This window comes from Schistocerca piceifrons, chromosome 2 (genome assembly GCF_021461385.2).
Source record: "Schistocerca piceifrons isolate TAMUIC-IGC-003096 chromosome 2, iqSchPice1.1, whole genome shotgun sequence".
NCBI classification, from domain to species: Eukaryota; Metazoa; Arthropoda; class Insecta; order Orthoptera; family Acrididae; genus Schistocerca; species Schistocerca piceifrons.
The window spans coordinates 403,851,874-403,871,067 of NC_060139.1; the positions used below are offsets into that span (position 1 = coordinate 403,851,874).

At 40.6% G+C, this 19,194-nt stretch overlaps 1 protein-coding gene across 1 annotated transcript in view; it reads left to right on the forward strand.

Moving 5' to 3' along the window:
* The first annotated feature begins 2,030 nt into the window (after positions 1–2,030).
* LOC124775430 overlaps positions 2,031–19,194 on the forward strand; it is a 78,489-nt gene continuing 61,325 nt past the window's right edge. Inside the window, exon 1 of the mRNA XM_047250262.1 lies at positions 2,031–8,211. Coding sequence (XP_047106218.1) covers positions 2,031–8,211 — 6,181 coding nt within the window. The remainder of the gene's footprint in view (positions 8,212–19,194) is intronic.

The window sequence follows — 19,194 nt, forward strand, 5'->3', positions numbered from 1 at the left end:
GCTGGTAGGGCTTTTAACATGTAGGTCACATTCGTTTGAATGTTCTGCAGAGTCCCAGAGCGCTGTCCTTTTAAGAAATTTTTTCAATATTGGGAAAATGAAAAGGCCACAAGGACTAATATCAGGTGAATGGGTGGCCTGGGGAACAACAGGACTGTGATGGAAGGGGCCGTGTGATCAGGGGCATTGTCATGATGCAGCGTCCACTTGTCTGCAATGTCCAGTCTCACTCAGTTCACCCTTTTCCTGAGCCTGTCAAGGATATCTTTGTCAAACACTCAGTTGACAGTTTGTCTTATAGGTCTGATCTCAAAAGAGCATGCACACGTTCGACATTTTCATCAGATTTTGATGTTGAAGGTCTCCCTGAGCAAGGTTCACCTTCATTGTGTTCTTGAACTGAGCATCTGGAAGGGGTAAATAGAACAACACAGTGTTGGCAGATCGCTCATAGTGTTATCAATCCATAGATCTGAATAGTAAAATTTGGAAGGCTTCAGCCAGTCATCATTTGTCTGTGTCTGCAGCAAATGTTATCCAGTTGGCAGTACTGTATGATGAAGTCATTGTTGTCTGCTGTGTTACTGTTTTGTACTCCACCAGTTTCCTTTCCTTACGACAAATTTACATAATTGTTGGAGTAAGGATCTCTCTTAAACAGAAAACGACTTCAATTCCAGTTACGAACAACATTTAAGTGCTTTTAATCTCCACACATTATTTCTGCTTTCGCAGAAGAATGAAATGCAGGTTAAGGTGCCTATGCTGCAAGAGGCAGGCAGGGCTTGTACCTCCTGCATGTCTCTTCACCTCGTGGCAGTCTGTAATGTTTATGTTTTAGATTATGCTGCTACAATTCTACCAGACAGGCACCAGTGCTCAGGAGCACCCATCAGTTTGCTCATGTGCGTGCACAGCTAGTATAGCCTACCAGCCAACTAGCATTATTGCATGCATTATATGCATGCACAGTCGGCTTGGTGATCCATGCCCACAAGCGGAAGGCCAGGGCAGTGCACTTGCTTTTGCTAAGTACAGCTGCCTGACTCCCTGGATGTCAGCTGTTTGCCCACCCCTTTGCACAGGCAGACACTTGAGCTGGAACAGAGTACCTTAGATGGCACACCTCAGATGTGGAGCAAGATGAGTGAGAACACAGCTCTCTCATACAGTTCATAATATTTTACTTCATGGAGCTGAATCTATGGTATGTAGGCTTGGCCGGGAGTGTTCTCACAGTGCAGTGTGGAAGATAACAGTGCCTGCTTGCCTCAGATTGTGGAGAGAGAGAGGAAGAAAAATTTGCATTTTAGGCATGTATAGTAACATTCTTTGCATAGTGCAAGAGAATGCCTCTCCATCAAGTATTTGTTACTGGAATAACTCCTGTTTAGATTCTGTAAAATATAGACACTCAGAATTACTATTTTAAAGATTACTAAAACATGTCAATAATCATAGGCTACCAATTGTGAAACCTACTTGAACATACATGAAGGTAGACAGTAGAATGCAGGAACGTCTCTTGTTCAGTTCTTCTCAGGCATCCTACGTAGCAAGTCCCATTTCACAACTAGGTACCCACACTGGGCTTGTGGGCTTTCCAGTGATAGTAGCTTGATTCTACAGTATGTCTTACTTTATAATACAGTAAATTATCTGTTGAGTAAATCGTGACTCCAGTATGTTTTTACTGTGGTTATCAATGCAGTTGACCCTGTTGCAATTGGTTTACTGAGATAACTCGCTATAGAGGGTGTTGCAGAAGTTTCAGTACCCAGAACAGTGTCAAGAGTTTTTCATTTTCCTTTGTGTGCATGTGTGGGAGGGGAGAGGGTTGTATTCACATCTCTGCTTCAATGAGAAGTATAAAAATTTATCTATTTACCATAGAAAAGACAATATGAAACATTATGTAAATGTTTATATGTGGGTTAGATTTGTCATGATCGAAACTTTATTCTTTTGCAGATTATCCAGATGTTTGATGGAAACTGCATTGCAGCTGCAGTTGTATAAATGAAAATAATATGGGTAATTCATGGACACAAGAAGAGAGAAAAGAAACAGATGAATTTGCTGATATAGACATCCATGCTGAGCACAACAGGTCAAATAGCCTGTCTTGCAGTTGTTCATTTTGTTGCTCACGTAGAAGTGTGATTAATTGTGATAGGAATGAAGCCTTGATGCAGGTCAGTTTGAACCTGAATAAGAGGCAGATTACCCCTAATATTTGTAACGCAGATGTCAATACATTACAGGAAACAAACTGTTATTCTTTTAGAAAGACTGAATCTGAGGTTCCACAGTGCAGTTATTTTGACACTCTGGTATCTAAAGAATCAGTAGCAAATAATACTTATTACTTGCCTGACTATAGTTCACAGGAAGATGAAATTCTATGTAACTCAAATTCTGTTATTCACGAAGAACAAGTGTGTGATTCCAAAGGACAGGAAGTGCGTAAATCACTGCAGTTGGAAGAAACTACAGGTGCATTTCATTTGCCTTCGAGAGAGAGTAGAACTCTAGATTTGAATGAAGATTATAGTATTGCAAGAGCTTTTAAAGATAAAATTATATGCCCACTTGAGGCAAGGGAGGACAGTTTAGTACTTGAAAGGATTAGAAATGTACAATCTTCATTTGAAAATTGTGATAGTGCATATCCAATTTTTAATAAGCTGCCAAGGGAAGTTTTATTGGGAGATAATTTGATTGGGTATCTTCCATTTGTTTGTGAAAATTTGTGGGGAAATCTGCGTAACTTCAATGCACGTATTTTTGCAGAAGACATGATGGAGGGGATAAATATGACCGACAGTTTGGATGGAGCTAATTTATGCAGACAGATTGATGTTATTGAGGTTTCTTCACAAAACCATGCATTGGATGAGACCCTGAGCACTAATAGATTTCTGTCAGACAGAGATGAAAACGATATACTGCCTGTGGCTAAAGACTACTCTATGGATGCAGTAGACGGAGTATTTATTGGAGTTATTGACAAAGTTGATACAGCCTCAGCCATTGCATCATTTCAATGGAAGGGAAAAAGTTATGCAGCAATTATCTCCAAGAAGAAAATTGAATATAGAGGGAGGAAAGTAGGAAGGAAATTGAATGTTGATGAACTGCTTGTCACTGGTCAACATGTGACACTACATATTAAAAGTAATTTAAAAAGTAAACAAGGCAATTTAATTAGCTCTCGTGTGATATTAGATGTAGAGAAGGGAGAGGAGTTGCAGGAGAAGAATTACTTTATGTCTCCCCTATACCTAGCTGCCATGAACAACTCATTAGGACTTACTTCCATCCATGCCACTATTGAATCAGTTTTTGATACATGGGGAACATTGTCCTTAGTGGGAGGCGAGTGTAATCAAAAGGCAATTTTTGTTAGTGAGAATGTGTATATTAATGATTTTAATGTCCCTAAAGAATGCCCTTTAAATCTAGTTCTTTACAAAGGGATGCCTGCTGTATGTGGTGTGAATTCACGCAATTGTGACATTAATATTAAATTGTTTTTGTTTGTTGGAGAAATTGTGGAACTGGCGAACGATGTAGGTATAATCTCATTTTTCAGCAGAGGTAACAAGGAAAAAGCAGTTATTTTAACTGAAAATTTGTATTTCAACAGAGAAAAATTTACTTCCTCTGATTTACATGATGTTCTGCAGTTAAAGGAAAAGGTGGCTTTTTTGTGTATACCATCTGAAACAAGTGAAATAAGATTCAAAGCAACTTATTTGCTTCTCTGCAATGATAGAGAAAACGATTCTGTAACTTTTGATACTTTTAAAGATCACTATCATTATTTTATTGATTTACTTTCCAGTTGTCAAATGAAATGTGAGAATAGAGTTCACAGTACTGTTGAGATGCCCAGTGTTCCATATAATACAACAAACAAACCACCTGATTTTAACATGTTCATAAAAAGTGAGGCTAACTTCAAACAAGCATCTCAATCATTTATGCAAAGTTTGACTCATTTCAAGAAGTGCAACATGTCAGAAGAGCTTCAGGAAAACAATAATTACCGCTCTGTGTTAAATGATTTGGGAACAGCTTTGGTGTTTGGTGGTTTGTTGTGGAAAGAATACATTAGCAACAAATTTGACAAAGAAGCATCATCAGCACTCCAATTAAATACTGTTCGTTTCATTGACATTACTGGGATTGTTTATGAAGAAGGAATTCTAATGTCTGGAGAAATGAAGATCTTATTTCACCTAAATGATGTGTATGTGAATGGTGAAAAGTGCACAGTTTTACCAGTGGGTGCAGAGTTGCATTGCACTGCTACAGAATTGCCACACCGTGGCTGTCATGGTGAAACACATTTTGCTTGGTGCCTTTGGCAAGGAACAAGGCCAGATGTGCAGCATGTATTCAGTGTGTTTGAGTTCAAAAAATCTGATGCAGTAACACTAAAGGAAAATAAGCAGTACAAAGGTCAAGTTGTAGCCATATATCCACCACGTGCTGCTCTTGTTAGGCTATACATTGGAGGGAGTATAGTACCAGTTGTAGTGTTTTCCAATTTTCTGCAAGACAGAGTGTGTCCATTCAATTTTGAGGGTAATCATTGGATAATTGATTATATTAGTATTGCTGACTGTGTGAGTGTTTCAGTTCAACCAACAAAGAAATCCAACAAAGTTGCAAAACTTGGCTACCAGTGGACTGCAGTAAGTGCCAGAAAGAGCTGTTCTTGTGAAATCAAGCCTCAGAATACAAGGATTCTTAGCAGGTGCAAAAGAAACCCATACAAAGGCAACGTTTCTTTTCTCTATAAGTCTTTTGCTGTAGTTACATTTGATACAGATGAAGGCTGCAAGTTTGGTTTTTTCATAAAGGATTTTGGCATGATTAATAATGAACCTATTGGTTCAAATGTGGCACTCTCCGCTATATTGACACACAATTCTTCTGTTACATTCCAGAAGGATTCAATTTATTTTGTTAATGAGAACATATATTACATTTCAGTCATCTATGTGAGTGGATTAGAAAGGAAAATAAGCTCAAAGTGTAATACATGCAGCATTTGTAGTAAAAAGATTGATAAACTGGTGGATTTTCCAGTTGTTAAACATTTGAATGCAGTGAGTGGTGTATTGATTGACTTCAGAGACGATGATGGACTTATTGAATGTGGAATGTACAAAGCAGTGTTTCACAAATCAAGACTTTTTCTTTCGGGGGAAAAAATAGGGAGTAGTCAAGTGTTAGGCGATGTGATCTGTAAAGGAATGACATTTTACTTTGTTGCAGTTGTATCAGAAGGAGAGTGGTATGGTTTACCCACTAGTCATATTTGTGTATGCGTTTGGGATTCTCAAAAACCAACTGTTAGTACTATTATGGAATCTTACATAACTGATGCTGCAGATGGGGACATGCTTAAGGAAAATGTTGCTTACTTTGGCATAGTGAAAGATATTGCACCCCCATCAGTTGCTCTTGTCACTATAAACACATTTGGAAGTTCAATACCAGTACTACTTTTTATTTCCAGTCTGGCTGTCGGCACAGAGAGGACACTGTGTACCAGGGGTGACTGGATAAATGACTATTTAAAAATAGGTGATGAGCTGAAAGTAAAAATTGCAAGTAAAATAAAGAACAGCAGATTTAGAATTGTCTGTATTGCCTGGAAAACAAATGATGCATTAACAGCGAAAAATGTTGTGTGTGCTGCTGTAAAGGAGGATACAATTTCATCAGATCAAAATTTCAGCAGTTCTATTGAGAATCAGATCTTGGTACAAACACACACTAAAGATGAAAGTTGTGACATGATTGTAAACAAAGCAGGTATTTCACTTCCTGCAGGAACTTCTATTGACAGCTGTATTTCTTCTGCAGACTGTAGGTCCAAAGGCAGTAATGCTGCATCACAGAATATGAAAATTGTTCAGGAGGGGTCATATTTGTCTAGAGAAAAAACAAATTCGGAACTCAATGATATGGACAGTGATACTGCAGAAGAGACAACTATCGCACGTTCTGTGTATAATGCCTTTGCACAGGATGATCAGACATTAGTCTCTGATTTAGAATCACTGGGCTCTATGCTGGTAGTTGGTAGTTTGCTATGGAAGGAATTTCTAACCAAGAATCCAGAGACAACTAATGACTTATCACACTGTAGATTTACAGATGCGGAAGTTACTGCAATACAACCAGTTTCAGAAACTACTGCAGTGTTAACAGTGGCTATGTGTCCACATGAACCAGTGCAAGCATTTTTCAATGAAATAGATGCGTACAACATTGATGCAAACTCAAATGATAAAATATATTGTACAGGCATTAAACTTCCAGAGACAGGGCGTTTCAAGGAAACTTTCGTTGTTTGGTTACTGTGGCAAGGAATGCCACCTGCAGTGCATGAAGTATTTTCAGTCTTCAAGACTGAATACTCTAATGCTTTAGTTTTGCAAGATAATGTACAGTATCTTGGAATAATTGTGGGCCTGTTGCCACCATATGTGGGTCTTATGAAGATTGCTGTGAGTAGTTCAGTATCAGTGCTGGTACTAATACACGTAAATGCTTTGACAGCTTGTAGAGGTATAGCACTTAGAAATTCATCTGAGAGTTGGATAATAGATTATGTTAGTGTAGGAGATGTGTTAACTGTAAGCATTGAAAGTACAAAAAATGCATCCCTTAAGGAAATTGGCATCCATTGGCGTGTGAAGAAAGTGTGGGACAACAACATTGTAAATGTGTCGTCACTTACTCTAGTGGATGATACGTGTACATTTAGAGGAGTGGTTACCGCTGTGTACAACGAATTTGGTGTAGTAACATTTGAAACTGGAGGGTATCTCAAGAGGGCACTGTTCTTCAAAGATCAAACAAGTATGAACTGGCAAGAATTGAAAGCAGTTGTTACCTCAAAGGGAAATTATGAAGTTTCATTTCATGTAAAACCTGAGTGTTTCAATCCAAAATCTATTCTTTGGCTTGCTTCAAATGTTATAAGAATTGAAGAACGTGAAAGTTGTGCCACAGAAGATTCATGTGTAGCTGATGAAGTTGATTCATTCATTAAAAATAGAAAAATTATTGCTTTTGTGGAAAAATTGCAGCCAGAAATGGGTCTAGCTGTTTTCAAATTGTGTGGTAGATATGAACGTGCCAGTTTTTCCTATACAAAAATATTTTTTGATGGTAGTCAAATAGAGCCAAAGTCAGCATTGGCCATGCTCAGAATCAATATGCGGTTGAGTATTAAAATCCAGAGGATAACAAATTCGGAACAGGGAACAGTTAAATATACTGCTGAGTATGTTGAAATAAGACCATATAATGAGATGCATGGAAATGGAACGAAAGTGTCAGGTGTTACCTCCCTCACTAATTTACTTGTAAGTAAATTAAATGTGACATCAGGACTGGAAGATGACAATCGTAGAATTTTAAAGGGGCTAATGGGTAAGATCAAATACGACAAATTGGGTACTGGCATCATAGAATTCAGATACAAAAATGAGGACTATGAAGTCCCATTTGATCAATCTACTAATGTACTAATAACTGCACAAGGTGGTAGGAACCTTCGTGACATATGGCCCGCAGGTAAAATGGTTCATTTTAACTTACTTTGTAATATCAGTATGACGAGGTTGAGTGTTGAATGTGTTTGGGAAAACAAAAAACCCAAAAAGATTGTTTATAAGAATGCTCCAGAACTCCTTTCCATGGACAGGAACAGTGTAAAATCTGGAGGAATGTATCAAGCAAAGGTTGTACTAATCAAAAAATTTTCCTTTGTTGCTGAAATTGTAATGGAAGATGATGTTGCATCAGTTTTTGTTACAAATGTTTCATTTCATCCATTCTCTGATACAAGAAAATTGTCTCACAATGAATGTGTGTCATTGCATGTAAACAAAGGTGATGTAGTATATGTTGTAGTTGAAAGATCAAGAAATGGCGAAGAACATGAATGGTTTGCTATAGAAGCTTGGAAAGAAGCTGCAGATCATACACCAGTGCCGTCTGCAGGCCTGAAGGCATTGAGAAATATTCAGACTGGAGAGGAAGCAAAAATAATAACTTTGTCACCAACAGAAGGCCAACTGCAAACTGTAGCCGGTATAGTGCTCAGTTTTGTACAGGAGGATGTTTATCTTTATGGGTTACCTCTGAAAAATGTGGATTTGACAGACATTCTGTCAGTAGGTGAGTTACTGGCCTTAGTTTCACTTATTTTGATTATCGTATATGCACTTGTATAAAACAAAAGATTATAGTAGTGTAGTTGCTTATATTTAGTTTTCATTTTATAATTTTCCATTGTCTTTATTCCAGTTCTTGCTTGGACTCTGGCTATTGTTTTCATTCATAGGTCATAATCTCTGTTCATCCTCCACTGCACATGTTAATATTCCCGATTAATGTGTTGTAATACTTTACATTATCCTTACTTATAATTCTTTGCCTGGCTCCTCCAGGTTTTCATCTTTTATGCCAGTCTCTTACAAAACAGTATCTAATATTATTTCTCTTTCATCTGTTTGTCCTATCTGCCTTCATTTAACATCTCTTGTTCTATATCCTCTTTGTATTTTGACTTCATCATCCATTATAGTGTGAAACACCTAAACAAGAAGTTCCATGTTTTGTACAAAGTTCAATATTCTGACACTGGGGAGGAGGGAGCATATACGTCAACACTTGAGTGAGTGAATGATCATGCCAACTTGCACAGCCGTAGTACCATTATGATATTAATACACTTAACACCTGTAAGTTTTAAGGCATCTTAAAGGTCCATGAAACCACCTGTGATCTTGTGATGTGTGCACTAAAAGACACTCTGGTGACATTGTGTGACAAGATGCAGTGATCATCAATTTTGGGGACCAAACATGGCAATACAGGTTATACAACTGCTTCCTATGTTGTGGATTGGATCGTCCAACATCACTGTATAGAGTAGATTTGTGTAGTCTATAGTGCAGTTGTTGTTTGTTTGTTTTTAACCGCCAGTGACTATTGGTCACAGCTCAGTCAGCCTCCAGCTTCCATTGGTGACATGCCAGGAGAGTAACAAGTTTCATATTTAGCTTTCTCTGTGTGCTTTTATAGTTTAATTCTTAAGTTAGTAGTACTAGGGTGGATAGGGCGTGTGCGTGCTATGTGTGGATGTAGGAGGAGCTGGCTGCCGTTCATGAGAACGTTTGAACACGCTTTTGGCCACAATTAGCTGTCTGCAGGTTGCTGCCTTGGATGTAGTGGCAGAAGATAATGTGGTGCGTCACATGGGACACATCAGATGTCACTGTATCGCCCACAGATTACGTACCTGATGTGGAGGGATTCACCCACACCTCAGGGGGAGTGACTGCTCGATATGGAAAGTCAGTGTGGAAACTTGACACCCGGCCTCTCTCATTCCGACTGTGAGTGTGCTTCTTCAGCAGGATCCAAGCGGGCAAATGGGGACAGTTATCAGGAACTCCAGTGTTAGTTGTATTATGGAGACCTTTAAGGAAATAGTGCCCTGGGCTGGAAAGATGTCCGGTGTGCACTCAGTGTGTCTGCTGGGGGCCCTTATCAGAGATGTGAAGGAGGCTGTTGCATGCAGCTATCGAGGGTGCAGGGTGCAATCGTCTGCAAGTTGTGGCTCGTGTTGACACCAGTGACATTGTGGCTTGATTTCTGAGGCTATCCTCAGATCGTATGTTCAACTGGTGGAAGTGGTGAAGGCTGCTGGTCTCACTCGTGTGGTGCGAGCAAGACTCACAATTTGCAGCATTGTTCCCACAGTTGATTGGGATCCTTAGATTTGGAGCCGAGTGCAGGGTCTCAGTCAAAGACTGTTGATTTTGTGATGGTCTCGGCTGCAGGTTTATGGATTCGCGTGATGAGTTGGAGAATTATTGGACTTCTCTCAGTAGGTAAGGGTGCACTATACAAAGGAAGCAGCTACTCGGGTAGCTGAGTACTTGAGAGGCGCACATGAATGTTTTTGAACTAGGCAGTTGTTTGAGGGCCTCTGATTAATGCTTGCCAGTCAATACACAGAGGTTGAAAACAGACTGCATACAAAGTAAAGATACTTGGACTCTCAAAATTTTAACAGTGGATTCTAGAAGTATTTGTGACAAAGTTCCTGAATTTATTGCTGTCGGAGAAAGTTATCTTGCTAAAATTATTCTTGGAACTGAGAGCTGGCCGAAACCTGAAGTAGAAAGCTCCCAAATATTTAGCGAGACACGAAACACATACAAAAATGACAAATTATTAAATGTTTTAACCAACCACCCTATTCCACTGTGACAGTTTTAGAATAATACAAGATAACTACACTTAGCAGCACAAAAATGCCCAGATCTAGCAGCATTTGGTGGTAGGCAATTTTAATCCACACAGTATAGACTATGGTCTCTACATATTTGTTGCAGGGGGTACAAATAAAAAGGCTTTTGAAGCAGTTTTGAATATGTTTTCTGAAAAATTTCTTGAGCAGCTAGATTGACGTCCTTTACACAATGGTATTATTTTAGACCTTGTAATTACAAGAAAGCTTGACCTTGTTGATAGTGTCAGTGTGGAGACAGGAATTTCATAACAACAGTGATTACTAAAGTTATTAAATCCATCAAGAAGGCTAGGAAAATATTTTTGTTAGAAACAGCAGGTAAGCAGTTGTTAACATCCGACATAGTAAATGCACATAATTTAGTTCCAGTATGATGGACATAAAGGGGTTATGAGCAAAGTTTAAACCGATTGTAAATTGTGCTCTCAAGAAGAAGTATATGTTGAGTAAGTGGATTAAGGGCAGAAAAGTCCCAATGTGTTTTAATTGCAAAATTCAGAAGATTCTGAATGAAGGAGAGACCATTGCACTGTCAGTTCAAAACAGAACATGCAAGTGATGACAGGCAAAATTTAGTAGAAATTTGTGCGTCTGTAAAAAGATTGATGTGCAAAGGATACAAAAATTTCTGTCATAGTTATGAAAGATCTTGCAGAGAACACGAGAAAATTCACTAAACAGGTTGAAGGCTTCTGTCTAGTCGCTCATTGACCAGTCCGATGTGACAATGGAAGACACAAATGGTAACCTAATGTTTCAAATTTCACGTTGTAAGACATCAGCAGGATTGTATAGACATACAGTCTTTTGACCGTTGCATGGACTCATATGTGGAGAACATAGATATAGGCATCCCTGGTGTAGAGAAGCAACTGAAAGAGTTGAAAACAAGTAAGTCACCAGGTCCTAATGGAATCCCAATTAGGTTTTATGGAGAGTACTCTGTTGTATTGGCCTATTACTTAGCTTGCATTTATCAGGAACATCTTACCCAGCTCAGAGTCTCAATTGACTGGTAAAAAGTGCAGGTGACTCTGTGTATAAGATAAGTAAAAGACTTGACCTGTACCATTACAGACCAATATCCATAACATTGGTCTGCTGCAGAATTTTTGAGCACATTCTGAGATTGAATGTAACAAATTTGCTTTAGACAGCAAAGCTTCTGACCACAAATCAGCATGGATTTAGAAAATGTTTCTCATGAGAAAATCAGCTTACCATTTTCTCACGATATCCTGCAAACCATGGGTGAAGGGTAACAGGCAGATCCTGTATTCCTAGATTGTGGGAAAGTGTTTGACAAAGCACTCTGCTGCAGACTGTTGCTGCAGACTGTTGATGAAAGTCAGAGCATATGGGTTAGGTCCCCAGAGTGAGTGGCTTGAAGATGTCTTAAGTAATGGAACCCAGTACATTGTCTTCAATGGCAACTTTTCATTAGAAACGCAAGTATAGTCAGAAGTTCCCCAGGGAAGTGTTATAAGTCCATTCTTTTTCTCTATATATGTACATATATTATCTGACAGATAAGGTGAGCAGCAGTATGTGTCTGTTTGCTGATGATACTGTTTTATGGGAAGGTGTCATCATTGAGTGACTGTAAAAGGATACAGGATGACTTAGACAAAATTTCTACCTGATTTGTTGAATGGCAGTTTACTCTAAATGTAGAAAAATATAAGTTAATGCAGATGAGTAGAAAAAACATTCCTATAATGTTTGTGTACAGCATTAGTAATGTGCTGCTTGACACAGTGATGTCAATTAAATATATTGGTATAAGGTCACGAAGTAGTGTGCAATGGAATGAACGTATGAATATGGAAGTAGAGAAGGTGAATGGTCAACTTCGGTGTACTGAGAGAATTTTAGGAAAGTGTAGTTCACCTATGAAGGAGATCGCATATAGAACGCTAATGTGACCAGTTTGTGAGTACTGCTGGAGTATTTAGGATCCCCCACCAGGTCAGACTAAAGGAAGACATCAAAGCAATTCAGGGGCATACTGCTAGATTTGTTATCATGGGTAAGAAGTATACGCAGATATTATGGAGATGCTTTGTGAACACAGTTTGTAACCTATGGAGGGAAGACAACATTCTTTTCATGAGGCACTGTTGAGGAAGTTTAGGGAATGGGCATTTGAGGCTGACTGCAGAGCAACTCTCCTGCTGCCAATATACGAGGGCCGTTCAGAAAGTAACCTCCGGTTGATTTAAAAAAATACACCAAGTTAAATAAAAATATTTTAATATATACATCTTACAACTACATCTTTGCACTATTTTTCTACATAGTCTCCATAGCGATTGAGGCACTTATCGTATCTCTTCACAAGCTTTGAAATTCCTTCTGCATAAAAATCACCCGCTTGTGCCTGGAGCCAGCCTGTGACCGCATCTTTGAGCTCTTCGTCGTCATCAAACCGCTGTGACCCGAGCCATTTCTTCAAATGCATGAAGAGGTGATAATCACTTGGCGCCAGGTCTGGGCTGTAAGGTGGATGGTTGATAACGTCCCACTTGAAGGACTCAAGAAGGGCCGTTGTTCTGCGAGCAGAGTGAGGACGGGCGTTATCGTGCAAAAAAACGATACCGGAAGTCAGCATACCACGGCGTTTGTTCTATATAGCCCGTCGTAACTTTTTTATTGTTTCACAGTACACGTCTTGATTAATGGTCGTACCATGTTCCATGAATTCAACCAACAACACCCCTTTGGCATCCCAAAACACCGTTGCCATCAGTTTTCTGGCAGAAAAACCTTGCGAGGCTTTTCTTGGTTTGGTAGGCGAATTTGAATGTGCCCACATCTTTGATTGTTCTTTTGTCTCAGGGTTCACGTACTTAATCCAGGTTTCGTCACCGGTCACGATTCAGTTTAACAATGGTTCTCCTTCGTCCTCATAACGTGACAGAAAGTCTAATGCAGAGGCCATTCTTTGAGTTTTGTGGTGGTCGGTAAGAATTTTGGGCACCCATCGTGCACAGAACTTACGGTAACCCAATCTTGCTGTCACTATCTCGTACAAGAGAGTCTTAGAAATCTGTGGAAAACCAGTAGACAACTCCGACAATGAGAAACGTCGATTTTCACGAACTTTTGCATCAACTGTCTGAACGAGTTCGTCAGTCACCAATGATGGTCTACCACTCCTCTCTTCATCATGAATGTTTTCTCATCCACTTTTAAATAAACGTACCCATTCACGGACAACTCCTTCACTCATAACTCTTGGTCCGTACACGGCACAAAGCTCACGATGAATAGCTGCTGCAGAATATCCTTTGGCTGTAAAAAACCATATGACAGCACGCACTTCACATTTGGCGCGGTTTTCTATTGCAGTACACATTTCAAACTGCCACAAAAACTAAACTAGTGCAGGTACGGCGTTCACCCGACCACAGCTTGATGCCGACTGACCTGTTGAGTGCGTGAACGCACAGATGGCGTCGCTACTCCCCCCACAACCCGCACTGTGACCAATCGGAGGTTACTTTCTGAACCGCCCTCGTACATTTCACTTGTGGACAACAAAGATAAGGTGAGAGAAATTGGGACTTATTTGGAGACTTGTGACTATGATGGAACACTGTGAGTTAGAGGATATGGAGAGCCTAACTTGGTTCAGGAGGATGGTACATGCCTCAAAAAGCATAACATCAAGATGACTGTTGAAGAAAAATAGTTGTTATCAGATAAATGACAAGCTCTGGGGCACCTGGTGCTCTTCATTCACGTTGTTGTTGTTGTTGTTGTTGTTGTTGTTGTTGTCTTCAGTCCTGAGACTGGTTTGATGCAGCTCTCCATGCTACTCTATCCTGTGCAAGCTTCTTCATCTCCCAGTACTTACTGCAACCTACATCCTTCTGAATCTGCTTAGTGTATTCATCTCTTGATCTCCCTCTATGATCTTTACCCTCCACGCTGCCGTCCAATGCTAATTTAGTGATCCCTTGATGCCTCAGATTCACTTGAGGCACTGGGTTGGAGAAGTGGAGTGGGATATTACATGCATCGCTGTCCCACAGCTGCTTCAGTTATCACAACTCTACTGCCCTCTCCATGACAATTGAAAACAGTGACAACAGTTGTTACATACTTTTTTTAAATTAAAATTTTTGATTGTATGAATATATGGTGTGTTCTGTATCAGCTAGCATCTTCATTCCCTGCCAGTGACATCTGTCAGTCACAAAGTTATTTTAATTGATGTTTAATGTTGGTGCAATAGCCAAATCCCCACCATGTAAGACTTAAGAAATGCACCTTAAAGTCATCAAACTACTCAGATTTAATCGTATCTAATGGCATGCCTTAAAATGCTGTTTATGATAAAGTTTGATGCAATCACCAACACTCATAAATGCTGTCCGACACCCATTGTAGATCATGCAATTCGATAGAGGAATGAGGAGAAAGATGAAGGAAGTAGTATTTTCCCTGTCCATTAAATGTTTTCACACACTTCACAAAACAACTCCCATGACAGTTCCTCCTACTGGCAGACTGTAATGCACAAAATGAGCTGAAGGGTTTGCACTTATCTGCCCTAGGGGTTGAATTGTAGAGAGCCTCATGAAGTCTCTGATGCTGTGTATCCTCAACACTTATTGCCACATGCAGTCCAGCACTGCTATGAGTCATCAGACAGCGCCCTCTAATTACATTATCCAACCCTAAAAGATTGTGCTCAGTTGGATGTTATTAATTATGTTTGTTCCACTAAATGCTACCCTGTTTGTATCCAGTTGCAAGAAAGAGCAGTCCAAAAGGAAACCACCAAGGTGAGTTGTTCAGTAGACCAAACTGGCTAATTTCCAGTTAGTTGGGTGTTTTTGAAAACCAAGACAGCTTCCAGCATCATAAGCTGGATACATCACACCACTGATTTATCCATCCTGAAATTCTTAGGCCAAATTAGAAGGTACCTCAGCCTTTTGTGGTGCATTAAATGCTGCCCTGCAATCCAGGGGACATAAGTTGGTGCCAAATACTGTATTTCACATTGTGTGTTGGTAGTGTGTGCTGTGCTCTACTATATTCAGCAAAGAGGATGAATTAATATGGGGTGCTGTGTCAGCTCAGATAAAAGGAAACATTGTTTCTAGCCTGCTGTTGCTTTTAAATGCCATTGCATGGCACTAGTGTTTATGTTACAACATAATTCTTGTAGCGGAGAACAGTAATTGTGTTGCCTAATAATGGAGTGGACAAGACGAAAGGTATATGTGACGGTAGGCTTTCCCGGCATTAACTATTGATGCAAGGTTTCTCGGGTCTCCAGCCGGGTGGTGGTGTTGATATCTCGCGACAATTTGGGAAGTGTCATACTACCCATCTTCTGGTGAAGTGATGAAGATTGATAGTATGACACTTCCCGAAACGTCGCGAGATATCAATGCTACCACCTGGCTGGAGACCCGAGAAACCTTCATCAATACGAAAGGTTTTTGAAACTATCACACTTCATGAGGTAGAGGAGTTTCTTTGGAATGTGTGAACTGGAAAATAAAAAATAACATGTTAAAACAGGTCTTCATCCAGAAGACTGATGCTGTGCTTAACACCAGATGCAGTGACACAATAAATAAGTCTCTGCTAACACAGTGCAGACAGATTCTCTTTGAGATGGAACTGAATTTGTGGGGAAAAAAGAGGAATTTTTCAGTAATCTGGATATTGCAGATATCAGATTGCAACTGCGGATCCTCCTGTCATATCCATTAGTACCGATCGTCACATTTCTGTAGAAGATGATTAGATTTGATTTTATGTGTTTATCTATTATGAGTATTGCAATGTGCAGTGAAACATATTTGTCAATCTTATTAACCTAATTGTATTACCATTACAACATAGCCCTTCAACCATGCTTCTCAAACTGAAGCAACTGCTTGAGATGACAGCTGATTTTGAAATATGGAATAAATATACAATGCTTTAAAATGAATCTTCTGTTTCCAAATGTTTTGAGTAGCAACAAGTTTTTACTTCACCAGAATTGCTTTTCTGATATTTGTGTCTTTCTTTGCAACAAACGGTTCTATCATACGGATTAAAATTTCAAAATTGAGCTGTGATATTCTTGTGAAGATATGAAAAACAGCCCTATGCTCTAAATTACACTTTCGCTGTATGTCATTCCTGTCATGTCACCCACAATATTTTCACCCACTGCACCTTTGTCTTTGTCTGCTTTTATTGTCAAGTAGTATTATTGCATCACGACATATTCATCCTCTTTGCCAAACATAGCATAGCACAGTTCACAGTACAAATATAAACAATGTGATATATTTGGCACCAGCTTGGGTCATAGCAGACAATGTGTATACACATACAGAAATGGTTGTTACTCTTGTATGCTATATCCATGAGTGGCTGAATATTGGTTTGCATGTAGGAGCTTCGGAAGGAATAGAGAAACTGAGGAAACCGCCAGGCGGGAGAGCTGCCTGTGGAAGCTCAAACTAACACTAGACAAGCGAATGTAGCAGACAGACTGCAGACAAACAACAGATCAGGCCATGGACAAACAGTCTAGATGACAATGAGGCACTAAGCTAAGCCTTCGCCACAATGCCAATGACAAGGCACAGAGCAGTGGAGAGAAATCCAAGATGCGATCAAAGAGAGTAAGTTGGTGACAAGCAGTCTTACAACAGTCCTATAATACAGCGAAGATAGCTCCAACAATATCAAGCAGGAGCACTGAACCAGCCAGCTGTGTGCTGGGTGGTCACCTACATAACCAGTTACGTGAAATCCTATTGGGCACTGTATCCATGTGGCATGAGACAGGGGTGCACTGCACACAGCGCTGCGTGGCTGCGATGCCCCTAATGGTCACATAAGTCCATCTCCTCTAGTGGGCATTCAACCTCTGTGGCACCCGATGCCAGATCTCCCCCAAGAGCGTTGTGCACTGGATGATGCTGAGAGAAACTGAAAGGAGGTATGAATGAAAATGCGGTACTGACTGCTGCTGGTTGGGGGTAGGGAGAATGTTCGGCAGTGTCCATTGGGATGACACTAGAGGTGAGGACACCGGATGGTTTTCCAGAACCTTGTGGACGCAGAAGATAGTGCCAGTGCACCTGTGGGTAGTTGCCAGTGGTACCAGCTCTGGGGCCTCGTCGTCATCAGAAGGTGGCAGGGGGATGAGGCGGTGGCAGGTGTGATGCCCGTGTTCGAGGCCAGAACTAGTTGTGGTGATGGTGCTCAAGCTCGTTGTGTGTTTGGATAGACATAACTTGCCTTACATGGGTTTCTACTACCATTGCCAGCATTCAAGACGCAATTTTCCTGTAGCGGTGGGCCCACACAGCTGTGCCCAGTGTGTAGCAGTGGGATGGTTGGGAGGGGATTGCCAAAGAGGGCGTGTTAAAAGGTGAAGTAGGGTCCATGGTTGCCGCCTGTGGAGCAGCTTGGCAGGGCTACCACCGGCATATGGTGGTGTGACAAGTGCTCAGAAACAGCATGAGGGCTGAGGTAGTGGCAGAGCAATCGACATCTTTCTTCATTTCCTGCTTAACTGTCTGAACATGATGTTCTGCTTCACCATTGTTGGAGGAATGGAAAATATGTGTTACACCATTGACCCCACAGAAGTGTTTGAAGAAGGCACTACGAATTGGGGCCCATTATCAGAGACCAAAGTGTGAGGTAAGCCTTTGATGGCTACAACCTGGGCCAAAGCAGTAAGGGTGGCATTGGTTGCAGTGGAGGCCATGCTTGCCACGGTTGGGTACTTGGAGTTGGTATCCACAGTGAGCAAATACATCAATCCCAGAAATTAGCATGCAAAATATAGATTTCAATAGTCTAAAGCAGAATGATTTCATTTGAAAATTACTAACTACAGTGAATGTATGATATACTGATGCCCTTGTGGGGTGGAATAGGAGTGGGATGTGCAGCTGCAACACCAACTGCAGATACCCCTGTTTGCCACAAAGTGTGCAGGACTGCCAGCGATCTGGACGATCTGCCTGGGAGTGAGTGCAGAAATACTGTGGGCACAAAGGGAGTGACACCCATGACCTGGGATGCAGTGCGACTGGAGGCTAAGATGGCGTAGAGACATCAGACATGTTCCACATCCTGGAGGACCTCCTCACTACGGATCAATTGGAATGAAAGTAAATCTAATCTAATCTAAACAAGGACGAGTCATGAGCGTGCTCAGTCTGAGGGTTGCCGTATGCCTGCGGCGCAGGAGTGGAGCGTGTGGAGGTGCGTTGACCACCACAACTTGTGGCATTGCCATAAGTCATTCCTTAGCTGCCTGTGTAATTTTAGACAATTGTGTGGTGCTCAAAGTGTCATCTAACAACGGGTTATTGAGTGTCAGTACCATAGTGATACCTCTGGATCTGGTGCAATCTGAACGTTCACATCATGAATCAAGGTGTCCACCTATGAAGCCTTGCAACCTCGATTGCTGCAACTCAAATCACATTTGTGCCTGAGACCTTATAAGTCAGTGACCCGAGAATGGTATGATTGTCCCAGCTGTTTATAGTATTGTTGGAGCCTGAAGGCAACCACATGGTATCCCCGGGTGTCATAATTAGTCAACAGAACACATAACTACTGAAAGGAGAGTGTGCTGGGGTCTGACCAAGGGGCCAACATTCAGAACAGAAAGAACGTGTCTGGTGAAGCCCAAGACAAAAATAATAATCACTGCAGTGAATAATCTGTAAATTTAAATGCCGTGAAATGCTGTTTCAGATGAAGCAAGTATGTGTCTCAGTCCTCCTTAGTGTCATTGAGAGGTGCAAACAATGGAGGACGTATGGGTGCATCAGTAGCGGAAGGCACTG